General features: G+C 41.8%; 2 protein-coding genes across 3 annotated transcripts; one reads left to right on the forward strand and one right to left on the reverse strand.

Annotated features, from left to right (window-relative positions):
• Positions 1-4,012: 4,012 nt before the first annotated feature.
• On the reverse strand, positions 4,013-7,065 carry LOC125994304 (potassium voltage-gated channel subfamily V member 2-like). Its single transcript, XM_049763562.2, has 2 exons — positions 5,609-7,065; positions 4,013-4,681 (listed from the first exon to the last, which is right to left on the reverse strand). The coding sequence occupies exons 1-2, from the start codon at positions 6,935-6,937 to the stop codon at positions 4,415-4,417; spliced, it is 1,596 nt and encodes a 531-aa protein (XP_049619519.1). The 5' UTR covers positions 6,938-7,065; the 3' UTR covers positions 4,013-4,414.
• A 1,693-nt stretch (positions 7,066-8,758) lies between these two features.
• LOC125994305 (transmembrane protein 150A) lies at positions 8,759-16,944 on the forward strand. Of its 2 annotated transcripts, XR_007490584.2 has the most exons (9): positions 8,759-8,843; positions 10,680-10,943; positions 11,665-11,712; positions 11,812-11,898; positions 12,723-12,790; positions 14,147-14,274; positions 14,350-14,527; positions 14,648-15,006; positions 15,101-16,944. XR_007490584.2 is itself a non-coding variant. In XM_049763563.2 (8 exons), exons 2-8 carry the CDS (start codon positions 10,879-10,881, stop codon positions 14,947-14,949), a joined length of 876 nt encoding a protein of 291 aa, XP_049619520.1. In that variant the 5' UTR covers positions 8,759-8,843; positions 10,680-10,878; the 3' UTR covers positions 14,950-16,944. The 2 variants fall into 2 exon arrangements, 1 of the variants encoding a protein (XP_049619520.1); XM_049763563.2 differs by having other exon boundaries at positions 14,648-16,944.
• Positions 16,945-19,107: the final 2,163 nt, after the last annotated feature.

Consider the following 19,107-nt stretch of genomic DNA (forward strand, 5'->3'; position numbering starts at 1 on the left):
GGTTTTATCCCCCGTTTTTACATTTCGTTTTACAATGGAGGATTACATATCCAAACGATTTTCATCTATGGATTTTCGGTCGAAGCAGGAGGTCATCAGTAAAGGAAGACCAACTCTGGAGTTAAAAGGTTTGATTCGGACAACGGGACTTCAGAACGGAGTGGTACGCACGATCGAAAACAAGTTTTTGATTTCATGTGCTTTATTGAGTGTTTTTATGCGTGAAGACTGCTGATATGAGATTTTAATTAAAATAGTTCAAATTAAATAATGAATAAGTCACACTAGAGCAGCGTTCCCCAACCTTTTTTGTGACACGGTTAGGTGCCGGACAAATTTTACCGGGGGGGGTTGACGTCAGTGCCTCCCCAGTCATAAACCTCACCGCACGTCACTGCGTGCAAAAATATAAATTGTCACCGCTTGAGCATTGTGATATACTGATGACCAATCCACTTCATGTGCAAAGTCATTATATCCAAATTGCACACAAGTTCTGTTAATTATGAAGTCATTTTTATAAAGAATAAGACAAAGTGTTTTCTGGTGGCTACTTTTAAGATCAACTCATTCAAGGCAACCGTAATGTTATATCAGCGGAGGTTCAGGCGTTCATGTCTCAATTGTTCTATTAAGTAGCGTCTATAAATAGTGGCAGGCTTACGACGACGTGTAGTTGAATCCTATAAACTATCCTATAAACTTTTTTTTACCTCCTCACAGGTCAAATATAACCCTATCATATTATTATTATATACAAATTTTGGACTTATAAATCATGGAAACTAGTTTGATTTAGTAAAAATTAAGACAATTTGCCAGGCAATTATGTTCACTCCAGCTGATCTAGACTTATCTTGAAATTTCAATTCAAAGCTTTAGTAATATTAAGTTTGCTGATACTAACACTATAAATTTCCCTAAATATTTCTGAACAACTATTTTTGACTACGGAAGCTCAGTACTAAGTTTAGCCATAGAATAAATAGCTTTGTACAGCTATTGTTGGCAACTTGCATTGAGGTGTTAGCCAAGTCTGATTGCTGGCTTGGGCTGATCCAGTTGAAGAGCACACCTTCTTAACCAGACGTGACCTCACGTTGTCTGGACCGGCGTCATGTCAGGTCGCCGTCAACGTAGACCAGTCACATCACAACTCTTGGATACTGACTTCCCTCCGTATTTGAGTGTTTGGCAACTCGCTTGAAACAGCAACACACCAAACCAAGTGCATTTATTTAGATGATCATTATTTTAGTGTTTTTGTTTTGTGCTGTGCCATGCGTGTCGCTTAAATGGGTGCCTTGGCTGGTTGTCACTACATGTGCCCTATGATTGAGTGACAACCAGTCCAGGGAGAAGTCTGCCTTTCACCCAAAACTAACTAGGATGAGCTGCAAGCAACCAAAATGAATGAATGGAAAACTGAGTCGTCAAATTTCCATGCACATTTTTGCATTGAAAATATTTGAGACTAATAGGGCAGCTCAATCAAACGATAAGGAATCTGGTCTTTCTAATAAAAAATAAAAGCACTTTATATTAATGATACCACTCTTACATTTATTCAAGCAAATCCACAGACTGAGCAAATTGTGGTCTCTTACATACAAATTGAAACCTGACATTGTTTAGGAGTGCATTTTACAATTAATGTAACAGTTGGATGGGAAAACAGTGGCGGGGAGGGGGGGGGCTGTAGCCAGCCCCCATTTGCAAGATCGAATTATTTACATGATTACTGTTAAAACAGGAACAGAAACAGGCAATGCAGAGAAATAAATTATTCTACACAATATCTACAACATGGGAGCGTGTGAATGGTTGAGCACTAACATTGGTCATTTAAAAATGACGAAGGACAAGTTAGGAACTACATGAAGGTTTACTTCAGAATGGTGTCTTCGTTTGCTGTAAGGAAAAAGTCAAACATGATTAGGTCACTATATTTACAAGTAGAACATCTAACAGTCACAGTTCTGCTTTATCGTATATGCAATTTGTTTCACAGTTCAGCATGCCCTAAATATGTCTACCACATTTGTTTACCTTCAGCTAGCTGCTTGGCAATGCGCTCTTGCTCCTCACGGGCCTTCTTCTCTTCCTCCTCAATCCTCCTCTCCTCAGCTGCAATCGGCTTCAAGTTATCTGAAGAGAGAGAAATGTGTTCAAAGTAGGTGGATAACGATATTCATACTTAGTGGTGTTTGTAGTCAAACATATTTTTGGACAGTGGTCCCCAACCCCCGAGCCATGGATCGGTACCAGTCCGTGGATCGTTTGGTATCGGGCCGCACAAGAAAGAATAAATAACTTGCATTATTTCGTTTTATTCATCTGAGTCTGAACGATCTTTTATTTTTGAAAAATGGACCGGATTCCCTCCTACACCTCTGTGACGTGAATATAATATACAATAATATATAATATGACTCATGTTGTTGGTGTTGTATCATTTAATTTTGTTGTATTTATCCGCCACACCTTAAAAGCTGGTTAGTGAAAATATTCTCTGACAATAACCGGTCCTTGGTGCTAAAAAGGTTGGGGACCACTGTTTTAGGGGACAACTTACCATATCTCCTCTTGCCATAAAAGATGCCAGCGATCAATGCTGAATATCTGGCAGTCTGGAATGCAACACATGAACATGTTGGATGGAACCATCTATTATCATGAATAATTATTCTCGACCCATGTGATAAGGAGTCCTCGACGAAAGATTTTTCGCAATTACGAAGGGCGTGCAATAAAGTAGTTTTCCCAGCAGCTAAGAATTTTACACTTTAATATTTATGACCTGCAGTTGCCTACATTATGGCTTTACTCCTACGTTACCATTGGTTAATGATCTCTTCCCACTACACATTCGGGTTACGTCGTCGTAAATCGGGGACCTGTGCGTTAGTTCAAAACAGTGCCTCAAAACATTAAGCTTCCATTCATTCCTCTTTGTGTAAATAAAAGGATGCTGGATATTCTGCAAAAGAGGTCACTTCAGTATTGTTCCAGGTAAAAGCACACGTTATTATTATTATTTATTTATTTATTTATTTATGACTAGTTGTCATAGCGCTGAGAGAAAACGGGGCAAGAACCATTAGGTAAGCGACACATTGAATAACTGCAGATGGCAAATTGCGAGATAAAATGAATGTAATTGTACCAAACACCGATATTGTCTTGTAGATATTACGTGGTAAACAGACCTTAATCAATGGAGACACTGCGACAGGGGGAGCCATGGTTCATCGACAGGGTAGTAATTAGTAGCGGAGAGGTCACTTTATCGCCGCAAAGGATTGTGGGAGGGGGAGGAGTTGACTTCGTCGTTGAGCGACGACATGGCATTGTCAACGTGCTGCCACCTTCTGGATGTTTACTGGAAATATTTTACTTTTCTCCATTTTTAGTTACCTACATTACTCAAACCAGTTTAACCTTTTGAATTTTATTCAAATACTATTATTATATTCCAGCCCCACAAAAAAACTCCACGAGTTCTAAAATGTTCTTTAAGTAAAGAACACACTGTATAATATCCATTCATCCATTTTCTATATCCAAAAACCTAATCAAAGAAAATGATTTTTTTTTTTTACAGAGTAATTAGAGTAGGTAACGTGGTATCTTTGTGTTGCATGTGTTCCCTTAGGAGGCAAGTGATTTCAGAAGTTGGAGTTGTGTTGGTAGGTGAGTCTGCACAGAAGTTGTGGCCAACAACAGCTTCTTAAGGACAGAACGATGCAAATGTTTCCATGTTCTCACCATACTTGCCCGTGTTCTCTGGGTACTCGACTTTGTAGGGACATACATTCCTTCAGACCAGGGGTGTCAAACTCAGTTTTGTTGGGGGCCAAATCATAGTCATGGTTTCTCTCGTGGGGCCATTATTGAATTAAATAGAAATGGATGGCCACTCAAATGATCACATAGCACAACAGAATTTAGTTAAAAAAAAAAAAAGTCAACAATTTTATGATTTACTTTGAAAGTGGAATTGAAACAAAAATTCATTACAATATCTCATTTATTAAAAGGAAGACAATTTACAGTTTAGTTATATTAGGAAACATTGAGCGCACACATATGATTTGCCTTTGCGGGGCCACATAAAATGATGTGGCGGGTCAGATTATTGCCATAGGAGTATAAATAGCTGTAATAATCAACCATATATTTATGTCCATGTTAATTTTCTGTTTTATGGTGATTTATTTAAAATTGTTCCTGCTTTTAAAAGCAAATGTTGATGAGACTGGTCAGGTATTGAATCTTCAGCCAACTTTGATCTATTATGCCGCTAAGAGGTTTCGATTAAGCCGTTATCTGCATCAGGCCTCTAGTCGGGTTTGTCAAGGCAGCAAAGTAGAGAATATAACACTCCACAAATAAGTTATGGAATACAATTACTTCAGTTCGCATGGAAGTGGTTGTTTCCAAAGCAGTCGTTTAGCTTCTGCACGGTCCTTGTGGCGAATCTCACTTTTCCTCTATTCTTCAGGGAGGCTGTGTACTGATTGGACTTGAGTTTGGAGTAGTAGTCTGAGAACTTGTTGAAGAGGATGGATATGGGTAAACCGTTGAGGATGATTCCGAAAGCGATGCAGATGAAAGCAAAGAGGCGACCCAGGATGGTCTCCGGGTAAACATCGCCGTAGCCCACCGTGGAGATGCTGACCTGCGCAGTTTTCAGGGGAGAGCAGTCACGATCATTATGAGGAACAGGAAGTGTTTCAACTGTATTTTGCTGACTTGTTTAAGATGTGCGTTCGCAACTTCTTAAATACCATATAAATCCTTGTAAATTCTACCTATATGCAAAAAAGCCTTCTCAGAAGCATCTTAAATTTAGTCTGGTCATATGGCATTTGCTTGTTCTCCCTGTGCTTGCATAGGTTTTCTGCTACATTCCCAAAACATGCATGTTAGGATGCTTGTGTGTATCATGCGAGTGAATGTGCGTGTGTGGATGGATGGCTGGATGGATGGCTGGCTGGATGGATGGATGGATGGATGGATGGATGGATGGATGGATGGATGGATGGATGGATGGATGGATGGATGGATGGATGGATGGATGGATGGATGGATGGATGGATGGATGGATGGATGGATGGATGGATGGATGGATGGATGGATGGATGGATGGATGGATGGATGGATGGATATGGATGGATGGATTTGGACGGATGGATTTGGACGGACGGACGGACGGATGGATGGGTGGGTGGATGGATGGCATTGAAGTGGTGGATGAATGGCATTGAAGTGGTGACTGAGTGCAGGTTCAACGCACTCTGCAATCTGCACTTAAAAACATACTATAAACAAATGATGCATCTTATTGTAGAGCTGTGTCAGGCACCTCCGGAACTTATTTTTGTGACTGACTCGCACGTTTGGATAGAATGTGTCAGTCGATTAACTGAAGAGGGCATCGTCTGGGTTTTGGTTACACATTTAGGCGTCACTTATTCCTCAAGTAAGTTTAGTCTCAAAGCAGGGGATTGAATTTTGAAGCCTCGTTGTTGGAAAAAGGGGGCTAATTAGCCTATTTTTGAAACAGATTCCACCGCACCTTACAAGTTTATGAAGACATACTTACAGATGCCCACCACCACGCATGAGGAATGCTGGTGAAGTTTGTTTGGGGCATGTCATGCTCCACAGTGTAAACCATAGCAGAGAAGCTGAAGATCCCCATGGTGATGAAAAGAAACAGGCAGCCGACTTGCTGGTAGCACTGGCGCAAAGTGAAGCCGAATGCCCGCAGGCCAGTGGAGTGTCGGGCCAGCTTCAAAATACGAAAGATCCGCATCAGTCTCATGATGCGCAAGACCTGTCCGAGCTTTCCCACCTGGCCCACGGCCTGCATGTCGGCCTCGTGCTTCATGTAATTTTCCTTGTTGTCAAAGAATTCCAGAATGGCCTGGAGATACAGAGGCAGGATGGCTATCAGGTCCACCGTGTTGAGCACGCTCCTGCCGAAGGCTTTGAGGTCTGGGGTGGATATCAGGCGCAGCAGGTACTCCATGGTGAAGAAGGCAATGCACGTGGATTCCACGTACTCCCAGTAAGTCTTTCCACTGAGCTGCCCCATATGAGCTCTGTACTGCATCTCCTCCACTGTGTTCAGCGTCATGGCCACCAGTGAGATCAGGACAAAGAGACTGGAAGTCACCGCCATCAACTTGGCCATGACGGAAGAAAACGGCTTCTCCATCAAGTTCCAAATGGTTCGGCGCCTTTGGCCCATGAACATATCTTGAAATAGCGATTCGTTCTCCTCGATCTCCACCTCGGCTTCCAGCTCTCTCTGGATCTTCAGCTGCTCGTTCAGCTCATCCTGTCTTTCCTCAAAGGAGATGCGGCAGCAGCGGTGGGTGTTCTTGATCCTGACCCCCCAGTAGTTGATCTCCTCCAAGAAGTTGCGGGGGCACAGCTCGTCCTTGATCCACAGCACACCGGTCCGGTAGAAATTGAAGATGCTGTGAAAGATTTCGGGGTCTCTGTCAAAGAAGAACTCGTTGTTGGTCACATTGTAGTCATCGCACAGGTCCACTTTCATGTTGTGGTCGGTGTAAGTGGCCAGTCGTCCAATTCTGGTCTTGGGGTACCTCGCTGCCATCTTGTAGGCAATTTGGAAGGGCATCCCACCTACATTGATGTTGATCATATAATTCTTGGATGGGGAAATTTGCTTGGAGGGGCCCTGCTGGGCATCATCATCTTCATCTTCATATTCGGCGTAGATGTCGTAGATGTCTTTGCTCAGCTCTTGCATGGAGTTCCATGTCCTCACACAGCTCTCCTTTGCCGACGGATAAACAATCTCTGAAGATCTCCGATTAACGTCACAACCTGTGACTTTGTAGTTAGGGAAAAGACTTTGTCTCCTGTTGAAGAACTGGAACATCTTGCCAGTGCTCCCCATGTCGGTTGACACAGGCTGCCAGCATTCCTTTTGTCAAACTGCCTTTTACCTAAGCATTGAAGATCTAAGCAGGATGCCTCATGGCCCCATTAATGTTGCTGACTGAGAGGATCCATGTGCTTACAGGACATCTAAATAGCATTATCCCCTGTTGATCTCCCCGGCTGAGGTAATGTGGACAGGTTGGCATATCTGAACAAATGCATCAGAACATACATAAACGATCATTTAGACTCAGCATTGATTGGATAGGTGATTTAAAGAGAACTATGTGAACAAAGAATACAAGTAGGATGTTAAAAAAGTATGTGAACCTTTTTGCAGCCGTCTTAAATTACACAAAGAAATTCATAATGAAACATTGTGAGATTTCACACAATGGCGAGTTCAGTGATTATGAATCATTCATAGTTAATTAGAAGACTAAATCTTTACATTCTTGGCGGTTCAGCCCAATGCAAGGTTTCTGCCTCCCTCGAACTAAGACAGCAGATACATACGTACTACAAGAGGATTAAGATAGTAAGCCCCTCTATATGTCCACATTGGGGGTGGGTGCTCCATTGTTAAGAGTTAAATTAAGTAAAGGTCCTTTATAACATAATCCATTGTTTTTCCTGACAAGTATCATACTGAGCATCTGGGTGGTTGAAAGCATTTGCTTGTTCTCCTCCGTGCTTGCGTGAGTTTTCGCTGGGTACTTCTTGCTACATTCCCAAACCATGCAAGTTAGAGTCATTAAAGACTCTTAACTGTCTATTGTGAGTGTAAATTGTTAAGTTTATTCACCAAATTAGCTGGGATAGGCTTTATAGCTCACTCGTGACGCTAATGAAGATTAGTACTGTATAAAATTGATACGAGATGGATGTACTTGTATCGGCACCAGACACTTATATTGCACATCAGATTGTTGCCCAAGTGCAGCCAGATAAGAGATGGCACTATGCAAGGTCAACGACATTCTAGACTACCAACATTAATCAATTTAGCAAATCATGTAAAACAATTCAGAATATAAATTAAGAAGACACCAGATTTAAGAATGTACTGTGTTATAATAAGAACGTAAATGGATTTGTATTGCAACCCGCAGGAAGGACAAAAAAAAAATACTGCAACATATAAAGTAACGTGACAAATGAGATCCAGCCATTCTCCATTATAGATCCATTATAATGTCATAATGTAATGGCTGAGCTGGAGCCTGTCCAAGGTGACTTTATAATTAAAATTTTAATTTCTATGTAATATGTTTTAAAGTTTTGTTTTTATGTCTGTTGACGGAATAAAAAAAGGTCAATAATGCAACTATTAAGAGTGGTGCTGCAGGGGATTTAAAAAGTCACAAAACCACTGTCAGAATGGCAGAGAAAAGAGAAAGCGATCAATCATTTGAACTTTTTTTGTTTATGTTTTGTGATGACCCCCCCCCCCCGACAGTTTTTTAGTCGGCTGTTTTTCTTCCAGATAATGCAGAAGTAGAAGTGGCCCACAGTTTTGAGGGCCGGACCATGAGAGTCAAGTTACATATTACAACGCCGTCCAGCTCACGTGCGATTCTATACAAATAAAAGCTCTGGCAAAACTGTTACGCTTGACAAGGCCATTAATAGTTAGAGCACTTATAGATTACACACCAGCTGCCAACTTCAAACTCAGGCATGCGATGCGTAATCTTACAGCAGCTAATGTTACAAATGTATGACGTAAGACTGCTTATGTGTATTGTGAGGTCCTTTTGTTAGTTTACCAAAAATACAAATCCAGATAAACATGAAAGTCTTATTCTGAAAATGATAAAACGGAAGCTGGTTTGTGGCACGCTTCATTGATGACAGGAGAGCACATTTCTAGAGGGATAACCAAGGTTGTTGGTGTGCAGCGAGGGTCTTGCAGGCGGGTGGTAGGTACAAATTCATGATCATGAATGCACGTTTTGCTTTTGTTAACCTATCAGCATACTTGTCCTTTACTGTATTCGCGTATGAGCGGCTCGTTGCGAAGGTTAACGGGAAGGAAGATGCGGGCAATCGTAAAGACCAGCCGGCAAAGTGCACCCAGTAGAACTGGCGATGTCAAGCTAACGCTGCTAACAGTTGCGCGGTTCATTTGAGCAGACGGGACAATTGAAGAATATTTTTACCAGGGCTGCACTCACGTTTACCTTTCACGAAATGAACTTGCGTCTCTTGTGTGAGCCAACCCATGTGGTGCTGGATGTATAGTTAGCCCGGGTCGGCTCCGAGTTGCACTGTAGTGTTCCTGCACCCCCAACACAAATAAATAAGGACATGCACACTCCGCGATGCTTGCATGCAGGATCTATGCTTCTCCTCTGCAGTGTCATATGTCTGACGCTGCATGCTAGTCATCTATGTCACTTTGGAATTGACAATGATATGGAAGAGAAAGCGTTCACTAGTTCATTTAGGCCCCCAAACCGTAAAGAAAGTCCTTTCAGATGGAGTTGTTGTGGTTATGATGTATAAATTTAAATTTTATAAAGGCAGAGCGCTAGACAGTTTTAATCATGTAAGGGTTTTGGTTGGTGCGGTATGTGGGACAATAGAGGAGTTTCCCCTCAAATATATCAGAGACAGGTAGAAGTCATTCCTGAAAACATCAGTGAATTTCTTTTCCTACTATCAATGTGTCCTACGATCTCATGATTTCACTATTATTTTGTAACCAAGTATGTCTGATTTTGTGGGGAAAATAACTATCCTTGAGAAGTGTTGCTCAATGTTTACCGAGAGTAATTACTCAGCAGAAGCTGTATTTACAGAAGGGTTTGGAATAACCTGCAAAATTACAACACAAATAAAGTGTCAAAGTACTTATACTTAACATCTCCAGCCAACATACTACAGTTGAAAAAAATAATAATAAAAATTGTACTTAGGTACTTAAATGTCAGTGAGACATGTCCTTGGAAACCAAGACCCTTTCTCCAAGGGGAATGTTGGTAAAGGTCATGTAAAATGAGACATCCTGTGTCAGCCTCTGGTGGCTTCACATAAGCACCGTTCATTTGCAGTCTGGAGGAAGATGGGTGAACATCTCCAGCGCAGGAAGGCGTTTAAGTTTTTAGGAGTCTCGAATAACATCACTTATAGTTGCGAGACGTGTTGCTGGTGCGGTCAGAGAGACCTGGTGACCAAGTCCCTATGTTGGCGATATCGATAACTCTTGTTCTTGCCTCATCATGGGCACGAAAGTTGTAAAATATTTTCACAGACTTGCTAGGTTTCTGTGTAAACATCAGCTTTTGCTGACAATAGTAACAAGGTAGAAAATAAACAGAGATTCTGGTTTGGCCACTTCAAGCTCTGAGACACTGACTGCACACTAGATCGAATATGTGCAATGCTTTGCTCTTTGGAGCACAAGAAGCCAGCCATACCAGTGTTCTTGTATCCCACTGAGGGAGTGTTGATCGCTAGCCTGCTTGAAAAGTGTTTTTCAGTGTGAACCAGGTCACGATTTTATCACGTCCGTGCATGTAGGAAGAAAGCAAATTAGTTTGTTGAACAACCTTGGTATATATACACTGACCTGCTCCAACTTTTTCAAAATATGAAACAAAATATACAAGAGCTGCAGCAAATATTTTATCCTTAAAAAGATGAAAATGTCTTTTTAGTACATTACAATTTTACATGACAAAGTCAAAAGTACGGTAGAGTGCAGTTGTACACCGGTCAATGCTGTAAAAGCATGTTATTGTTTCCTCTGTCAGGCTGAAGGCGGGCTTCCTGGAGCAGACGCGTCCTTCTGTCCTTTTGTACCCCCCCTCCCCCTCCCTGTGTGTTCCCCCGTGTGTTAGTGACCCCGCAAACCCACCCGACCCCATCTGCTCCCCGTGTCGTGCCGCTGCTCCGACTTGTAGCCGCCCTCTCACCACATGCTTGGGACAAAGCCAGCTCACTGCCAGCCCAATGACTGCCTGGATCGTCCTGCCGGTCAGCCTGTCTGCCTTCTCCATCACTGGAATATGGATCGTGTGAGTGGTGCACGTCTGCCTTCAAACCTTATCATGTGTCCTCAACCGTCTCTCAGAAACCTCTTTTACACAAAGTATATGGACTAAAATGTTCAAGATAGCTAATTTTTTCCGTGACCCCATCATTAAGATTGATTGGCGAACGTGCCTTCTTGTGAGTCTTGTTTTGTTTTACACCACTGCACAAAGGGACCCCCTTGTCATTGATTACCCAAAGAACTAATAGCACATGCTCTGGTGTCAATGGCTCACCCTGGTGTTTGGAAGCAGCACTGCATGTAGTGCAAGGGTCACGTGTTCACCGGCCACCAGGTATCCCCCAAGAACCTCATGAGTAGCCAGCGGGCTTGTATGAAAATTGTTTACCTCTAACAAATATGCTAGACATGATTGCTTGAAAAAGATTTGTTACCAAAATATTGTCACAAATAATTAACATGATGGGTGCCTTCACATATTGTTAGCATATAATAAAGAGATATTAAAGGTTATTTGATCAAATGTGTGTTTTCACAAGCGAGAAAGCCCTTCGCATCAAGTACGTGGCTCTCAGCTTTGAAAAGGTCAACGACCCGTGATGCACTGTGCGCAAAGAACAACCCGTGAATCACGATATTAATTTGCTTCTGCTGCTCACCAAAAATATACAACACGTTTATTTGAACTGCCATGAGTAACCTCTTGTCATAATTTTCTTGAAATCGTGTTGTTTACTCCGCAGGTACGCCATGGCTGTAATGAATCACCACGTTTGTCCTGTGGAGAACTGGCAAGTAATCCTTATTTTATTTGAGAAAAGTGCCCACATGCTGTCACATCTCAGATTCTAGAATTATTCACTATGAGCTGTCTCGTGTCATGCCTGCAGGACCTACAATGTAACATGCACAGAGGAGCTGCTCCGACCAGGCTTTCCTAAGACTTGTTGCACTATCCAGGACATCCCCCTCATCAGGTGTCCTCTTCTACCTCATTAACCTTCTTCAACTTCGCCACCATGTGGCCCACAGACCTAGAAATGCACACAGTGACATAATTGATTTACTCTTTGCAAAACCTCATATGTCATCAGAAATGTACGAAAAGTCATCGCAAAGTGCTCAGGGATTTATCCAGGCAATGATTTAAAAAAAAAAAAAAAAAGTGTTCCAGCCTTTTCCCATGGTGATGTTCAGTGTGAAGGAATCGAGAAGGAAACCTATCACTTCGGAGGTAGCATTAATCGGAGTCAGGATGGAGGCTGTATAGCAGTGCTAATGAGGTCACGTCGCTGTGTGAAAAAACCATGGGCTGGCAAATCTATTTTTTGGTTTGCCAATTTTAACCAAACTCTGCAACTGTGGCCAGAGCCTTTATAAGTCAATTAGTGTGACGTGTAATTGATTAATCGACAACTAATCAATTATTAAACTAATCAATTGTAGTTTAGATAATGTTTTAATTGCTAATATATATATATATTTTTTTTTGGTATGTTCACATCCTCAAAATCCCTCAACAACAGTAAATAAAATATCCAATCTCTGCACTCTATGAAAGCGGAATAAGCTTTGTGTTAAATAAAATAAATTACTTTTCCAACATAACCGAAGCATTAATCCTAATTTGTTTTTTGCACTTTGGTTTTGAAATAATGTTGTATTTCGTAATAAAGGGATGTAAGTTAAAACATTTGGTCAGGTTCATCGACGAATCGATAATTGGTTATTAAAATAATCAATAGTTGCTGCACTGATGTGAAATGTTGTTAACACCCCATTTTGTCTTCATCTTTTGCAGTAAATGTGGTTCTTTCCCTCCCGAAAGCTGCCTGTTTAGCCTCATTGGCAATGTTGGAGCCTTCATGGGTAAGATATTCGCTGAAATCAACCAAACAAAGAACATGCCAATGCAGGTTGTCCGTCTCATGCTGTGCTTGACAAAACTTGTGTCTTTCAAAAGATGCTCTGTTTCCTCGGGCAGGCCTTTTTTTTTATCACATACAATAATTTGTCATTATTAATGCATTATTGCGCTAACCTGAAACACTTCTAACCTGAAACAAAGGTTCTAAAAAATACGTAATTTGGCAACACTTGCCCAAAATCGCTGCAAAAACAACTTACTGTATTTATTTTTACCTAGCTGATTGCAACATAATGATGTCACCTTCCACTTGAGTGTAGTCTACATCCAGTAGGGCCATACATCGACCAGCCTCAATGTAATAAATTTCAATACATGACCTGTAATAAATATTCAGTTTTCATTGATATTGGCCAAAAGGTTTTGCTAACAATGTTCATTATTATACCAAAAGCTGTTCTGAAAATATTTGACTCACAATTGAGGTCACTAAAATATGAGATGATTATGATGCAGTACAGTTCTACACCGCAGCAAATTATGAACATTTTATTATGACCTTTCGGACAGCGTCGGTCAAAACTGACAGTGATTTTCTTCAGTGGCAGAATATTTGATAAAGTATCCAGAAAGTATTTATAGCACTTCGATTTTATAATGTTACAGCGTTCATGGATTCAAAATAGATTCAATCAACTCCCCCACAAAATTCAATAAACAACGTACTGCAATGAAGTAACAATTTTGTATCAAAATGGTGACACGTTAAATGATGGTAGATGAATGAGAAACTACCCTGGGTAAAAAGATCATTTCCTGTGTACACATGCGGATGCTAATCTACTTGTATAGCTGTCGTGAGTGTGCGCGCGTGCGTTTGTACGTGGTGCCCATGTCAGCGTCTTGAGCTGCGGAGGGGCTTAAAATAGCCTGAGTACTCTAAATCAATAATGAATACAGTTTCCTTCCCCTGACATCCCTCCGCTGGCCTCTCGCCTTCTTGCACCCTCCACGGCATTCCTCCATTACTGCTCTTCCTCCTGTCATGCCAGATCACCACTGCTTTTAATTCATATTTTAAACATTTAAGTATTTAATGTAGCATAAAAGTAAGCCAGCTTAGATGCATTGCTCGACTGGACCGTATGGCCGTTGTGGTATGAGTAACGCGGTCTTCCCTCCTGCTCTCTCACTCACGTAGGGTCAAATGTTTCCGACATGTCGCTAAATAACCGCTTTTGCTGGGAATAAATGGCCACCATTCTCTGCTTGTTTTTGAAATACACATCCAGTAGTGAATCCACCGCCAACTTTTCTCAGGTTTGTTTCTCAACGTGCTGTGTGTTTTTTCTCCGCAGTGGTGATGGTGTGCCTTCTGCGCTACGCCCAGGTGATCGAGCATAGCCATGGATGTTGGGTCAACACCTGCGCTCTGGTGGCGGGCTGCATCAATGCAGTGGGTCTGGTCATGGTGGGCAACTTTCAGGTAAATTGACCCGCTCCTCACCTTGACCTCCACGTTTCGAACATGATGTTGCACGCCGGCCCGCGTGTGTGATAGGTTGACCACGCCAAGTCTCTTCACTATGTGGGCGCCGGCGTGGCCTTCCCAGCGGGGCTGCTCTTCGTGTGCCTGCAGTGCGTGCTCACCTATCGGGTGGCCGTCACCGCCCTTGACTACTGGATGGCTCACTTCCGCGTGGCTCTGGCACTCGGAGCTATGGTCTCCCTCATACTCAGTATCCTTTTCTTGTCACTCACTCAAGACGATTTGTCTATTTCCGCTAACTTTTCTTCTTGAAACGGCCAAGCAGCCCCAGCTACCTTCTCTTGCTTGCTCCTTAAGCTCCTGCTCCCAGGCGGCATCTTCTTTGTGCACGAGAGCTTCACACTCCAGCACGCCGCAGCTATCTGCGAGTGGGGCTTCACCGTGGACATCCTGGTCTTCTACGGCACCTTCACCTACGAGTTCGGCACGGTCACCGGTGAGACCATGATGACCGGTCTGCAACACTGTCTCCGCCATGGCTCCGGGGTGATCTTGGGCCCCGGGGCCCGAGACTCCACGCTGAGCGGGGCTGCGAAGGGTCTCAAGTCGCCCGGGGGCAGCAGCACATCCACTCATCTCAACTGTACCCCTGAGAGTATAGCCATGTTGTAGCCCTTCGCGGAGAAGCTCTGTGGATGCCTACCACGTGGATGACAGGAGATGCCCGAGGTAGCATACCAAGGGAGAGACTAGTTCTGTTTTAGAACAAATTCAATCAACACCCGTAATGCTGTAATAACTCCCCCCTCTCTCTACAATTAAGGTGCCAACCAGATTGATTGGTGAGCAGGTGCAGTCTAAAATAATTTAAGGAAGTCATACAAAAAGTGAAGCACCACGACCTTGACCTACAAGTGCCCCAACTCGCAACACCCCGCAAAAAAGTCCTTCCACTCTCAATTCAGTGCATAATTCTTTTGTTTGGCTCTTATTAAATTCAGCAAAAAAGGTATTTGTTGTGATGCTGTAGGACCATGTCAATGTTTGAGCGCTGAATGTTTCCAAGATGGTTCCAATCATGATGTTTTTACTTTGTTTATATTTCTTAGTGATTTTGTTGTTTTAAAATGAAATGCGGGCGTATCTGTTTGCAGGACGAGGCTTGAAGCATTTTTTTTTTTTCTTTCAAAGTTGGTGGAAGGTTGAATCTTGGACCGTGAACGCTTTTCGATTTAGAATTGGGCAACATTCCGTTGGTGTTTGGAAGCTTACCTGAAAAGTGTTGGGATCTGTAGTTGGACAACGAGGTTGCCTTGATGGACGAAATATATAGTATATATTTTTTTTTTACAAGTTTCATCATTTTATTGGGTGCTGTGGCCTTGCTTTAATGTCAGAATGTTGACAGCAGTTAACGGCCTTGTTTAGCTTTCATTATCGCACGTCGAGTATTAAGTTGAATCATCATTTCTCTTCAGAATGCTTTAAATTTGAAGCCTTTTTCTAATGTTGATCCTTGATCAGATCAGCTGCCCTTGTGTTTGAGCAGAAGGAGCCATGATGGCCCATAAGCTGCATGATTGTTTCATTCTACATTTAGGACATGTTCACACTAGGCCAGTTGTATGTGCTTGAGCCCACTTGACGCCAATAATGTTTTTAAAATTGGACCATGAATATCGATAGGCGTGACTGTAAGACAGTGGAGGAGAGAAAGTGAAGGGAAGTCTTGCACCCAAGTCCGGTACCATTCAAATTGCCCATTGTAATTGCACGCTTAGATTATAGACAATTCAGCTACTACTAATTTGGGATGCCCAGAAGGGAAATTCAATCTATAGAAGGGAATGACCTCCACCCATGAAACAAACAGGACTAAACCACTAACAGAGAAAGTCAACACATTCTACTACTCACTGCATCAGTCATGACATCATCTGATCGATTAGCTACTGCAGAATTTATTCAGTTTGAGTTTTAACGCTTTCACTTTGAGTTTGGCTGGAACTTGTTGAAACTTGTACCTTTGTACGTAGGAGAGACAGACTCAGTATCCTGCTCAAAGCCATCCAGTTTCTTCTTTATCAAATTCTATCATCAAGATAAAAATGTGTGCTCATGTCATGTTCATAGTACCTCTCTGCCAATTTTGATCGATTTATGTTTCCAAAAAGTGGACACATTTGTGAGTAAATGGATTTAGCCTTATCCCTCATTATGTGCCAGAGGAACATGTTTCCTTTTTTTGGGAGTTTGTGTTGAGCCTTAGCCATGTTCACCATTTTGGTCACATTGTGTGACTTTTACAGGCAGCTGTATGTACGAGTATCATAGTATGAGCCATCACAGCAGGTTTGGATTTATTATTCTCTATGGCATGTACTACCCTGCGATTAGCTGGCGACCACTCCAGAGTGTACACCGCCACTCGCCCCAAGTCAGCTGGGAAAGGCCCTAACTCATCCGTAACCGTGAATGGCTGGTGTGAACTCTGATCACAGACACACGACTTGTGAATTTGACTTGTGTCAAATGAGAGCCCCAATTACACACTTGCTATTGATTTCTTTACATTCTGTAAATATGTATGCTTTGTCTATCAGTTAGGTATTTTAATTTGACAGAGATTTATATTAAAATCTGAAATAAAATCTTAAATTATGACAATGTCTCGGACAGTTATTCAAGTACTTAGTGTCAAATGGTTGCCTTGGAGGCATCCTAGCGTGATGTTGAATTATGGGACTGCTGTATCCCTCACACAGGAATCAAGCACTTTATAAAATTTATTTATTTAAAAATCTCAGTTAAGAAAAAATAAATCAAAACTTAACTATCAAGTCCTGCTGACCTCTGTTCAAATGTCAAAGATTTAGTTAGGATCCAGAGTCTCAAACTAGTGATGTGCATTCCAGTTCTTTTTAGTGAACTGTATCTTTAGAATCAGTTCACTCAAAAGTTCGTTCAAACAAATCGTTCAAAAGAACGACTTTTTTTCAGTGAACGAGTGAACGAATCACTTCCTAAAGTGATTCGTTCTTTTTTCAGTTCATATAACTTCAACCAGTAGGTGTCGGTAATGCGCATTGAAGCTGGTGCCACCTCGCTGTAAAACAAAACAAAGAAGAAAATGACGAACAATAAGGAAAAAACGAAGAAGAAAATGATGTAACTTCCTGTTCACGAACGAGTGTGAATTGCATTTCCCATTCACCCGTTATTATAATTATTTTTAAATAAACATTTATGTTAAAACTTGTCTGGTGTTTTATTCCTTGTTTTTATCACATATTAAAACATAAAAATCAGAAAGTGGGGGTGAGGGCGGGTGTGGCACTTTTCACTTAAACCAGGGGTGTCGGCCTCCAGTCCGCGAGGGGCCGCGTTCCAATATGTTTTCCAAGTTACCCTCGTTAAAGACACCTGCGTGAAAAGATTTGACATTTTCACGTTCTGCAGGAGCTAAAACTTTGCACGCAGGTGTGTTTAACGAAGGTAACTTGGAAAACATATTGGAACGCAGCCCGGAGGACTAGAGCGTGACACCTGTGACTTTTGACCATGATATTTCCCTAATAGAGTGGCCTGTTATTAGGTACACTTGAAAATGGCGGTGTACCTAATGGCGTGTCCGTGTGATTACCTCGTTAAGTGCAGGTGCGTGAAAACTTTTAGCTCCTTTTGACCGTGAATGAAGCTAAAAGTTTTCACGCACCTGCGCTTAACGAGGGTAACTTGGAAAACATATTGGAACGCAGCCCGGAGGACTAGAGCGTGACACCTGTGACCTTTGACCATGATATTTCCCTAATAAAGTGGCCTGTTATTAGGTACACTTGAAAATGGCGGTGTACCTAATGGAGTGTCCGTGTGATTCCCTCGTTAAGCACACCTGCGTGAAAACTTTGGTCATTTTCATGGTCTGCAGAAGCTAAAACTTTTCACGCAGGTGCACTTAACGAGGGAATCTTGGAAAACATGTTGACATGCGGCACCAAGGACACAGCTTGTGACACCTGTGACCTTTGACCATGATATTTCCCAAGTGGCTTGTTATTAGGTACACTTGAAAATGGCGGTGTATCTAATGGAGTGTCCGTGTGATTCCCTCGTTAAGCACACCTGCGTGAACTTAACTGGAATGCACATCACTAGTACAAAACAGTGCAGACAACCACTGGCTTCCAGGGTGGAGTAGCTGACTGGTTAGTGACATGGGTTCTTGCTCAGTGAGAACTTAGTTCGAGTCCAGGTGTGAGAATATACCTGAATGTGCTTTTATTGTGCAATTAACCCTTTATTTATTAATTCTGTTTTACCTCGTGTAGTGTACCTATTGAAGTGTCCATGAGGTGTACCTACACATATCGTCATATAAAGCAGTTAACCAAGTGTCAGATTTTTATGTTTTAATTGGCGAATATAAAAACAAGGAATAAAACACCAGACAAGTTTTAACATAAATGTTTATTAAAAATAATAATCATATGAAAAGTAAATTTCAAACCAGCAATCCAATGTGAAATTGCAGTAGATATATTGGATAACAATATTTAGGCGTATATATGCATACACGTTATTTAAAAACTACTGTAAGTGTTATAAAATCAAGATTACCCAAAGTGAAGCATAATCTCCCCGTTGTTGCATAACGGCGCGTCCCTTCATGCAATAAAGTTAGCTGTTAGCTTGGAGAAAACGCGCATAAAAGAAGTGGTGTTTCATTGAGTGGAATCTTCTCAATCTTCATTACCAAAAAACACTTCAGAACATCAAGTTCTTCAGAATGTGAACAAGATAGGTGACACGATTTTCTCTCTCACCTTTGCA

The sequence above is a fragment of the Syngnathus scovelli genome, chromosome 3, assembly GCF_024217435.2.
Source record: "Syngnathus scovelli strain Florida chromosome 3, RoL_Ssco_1.2, whole genome shotgun sequence".
Lineage (NCBI taxonomy): Eukaryota > Metazoa > Chordata > Actinopteri > Syngnathiformes > Syngnathidae > Syngnathus > Syngnathus scovelli.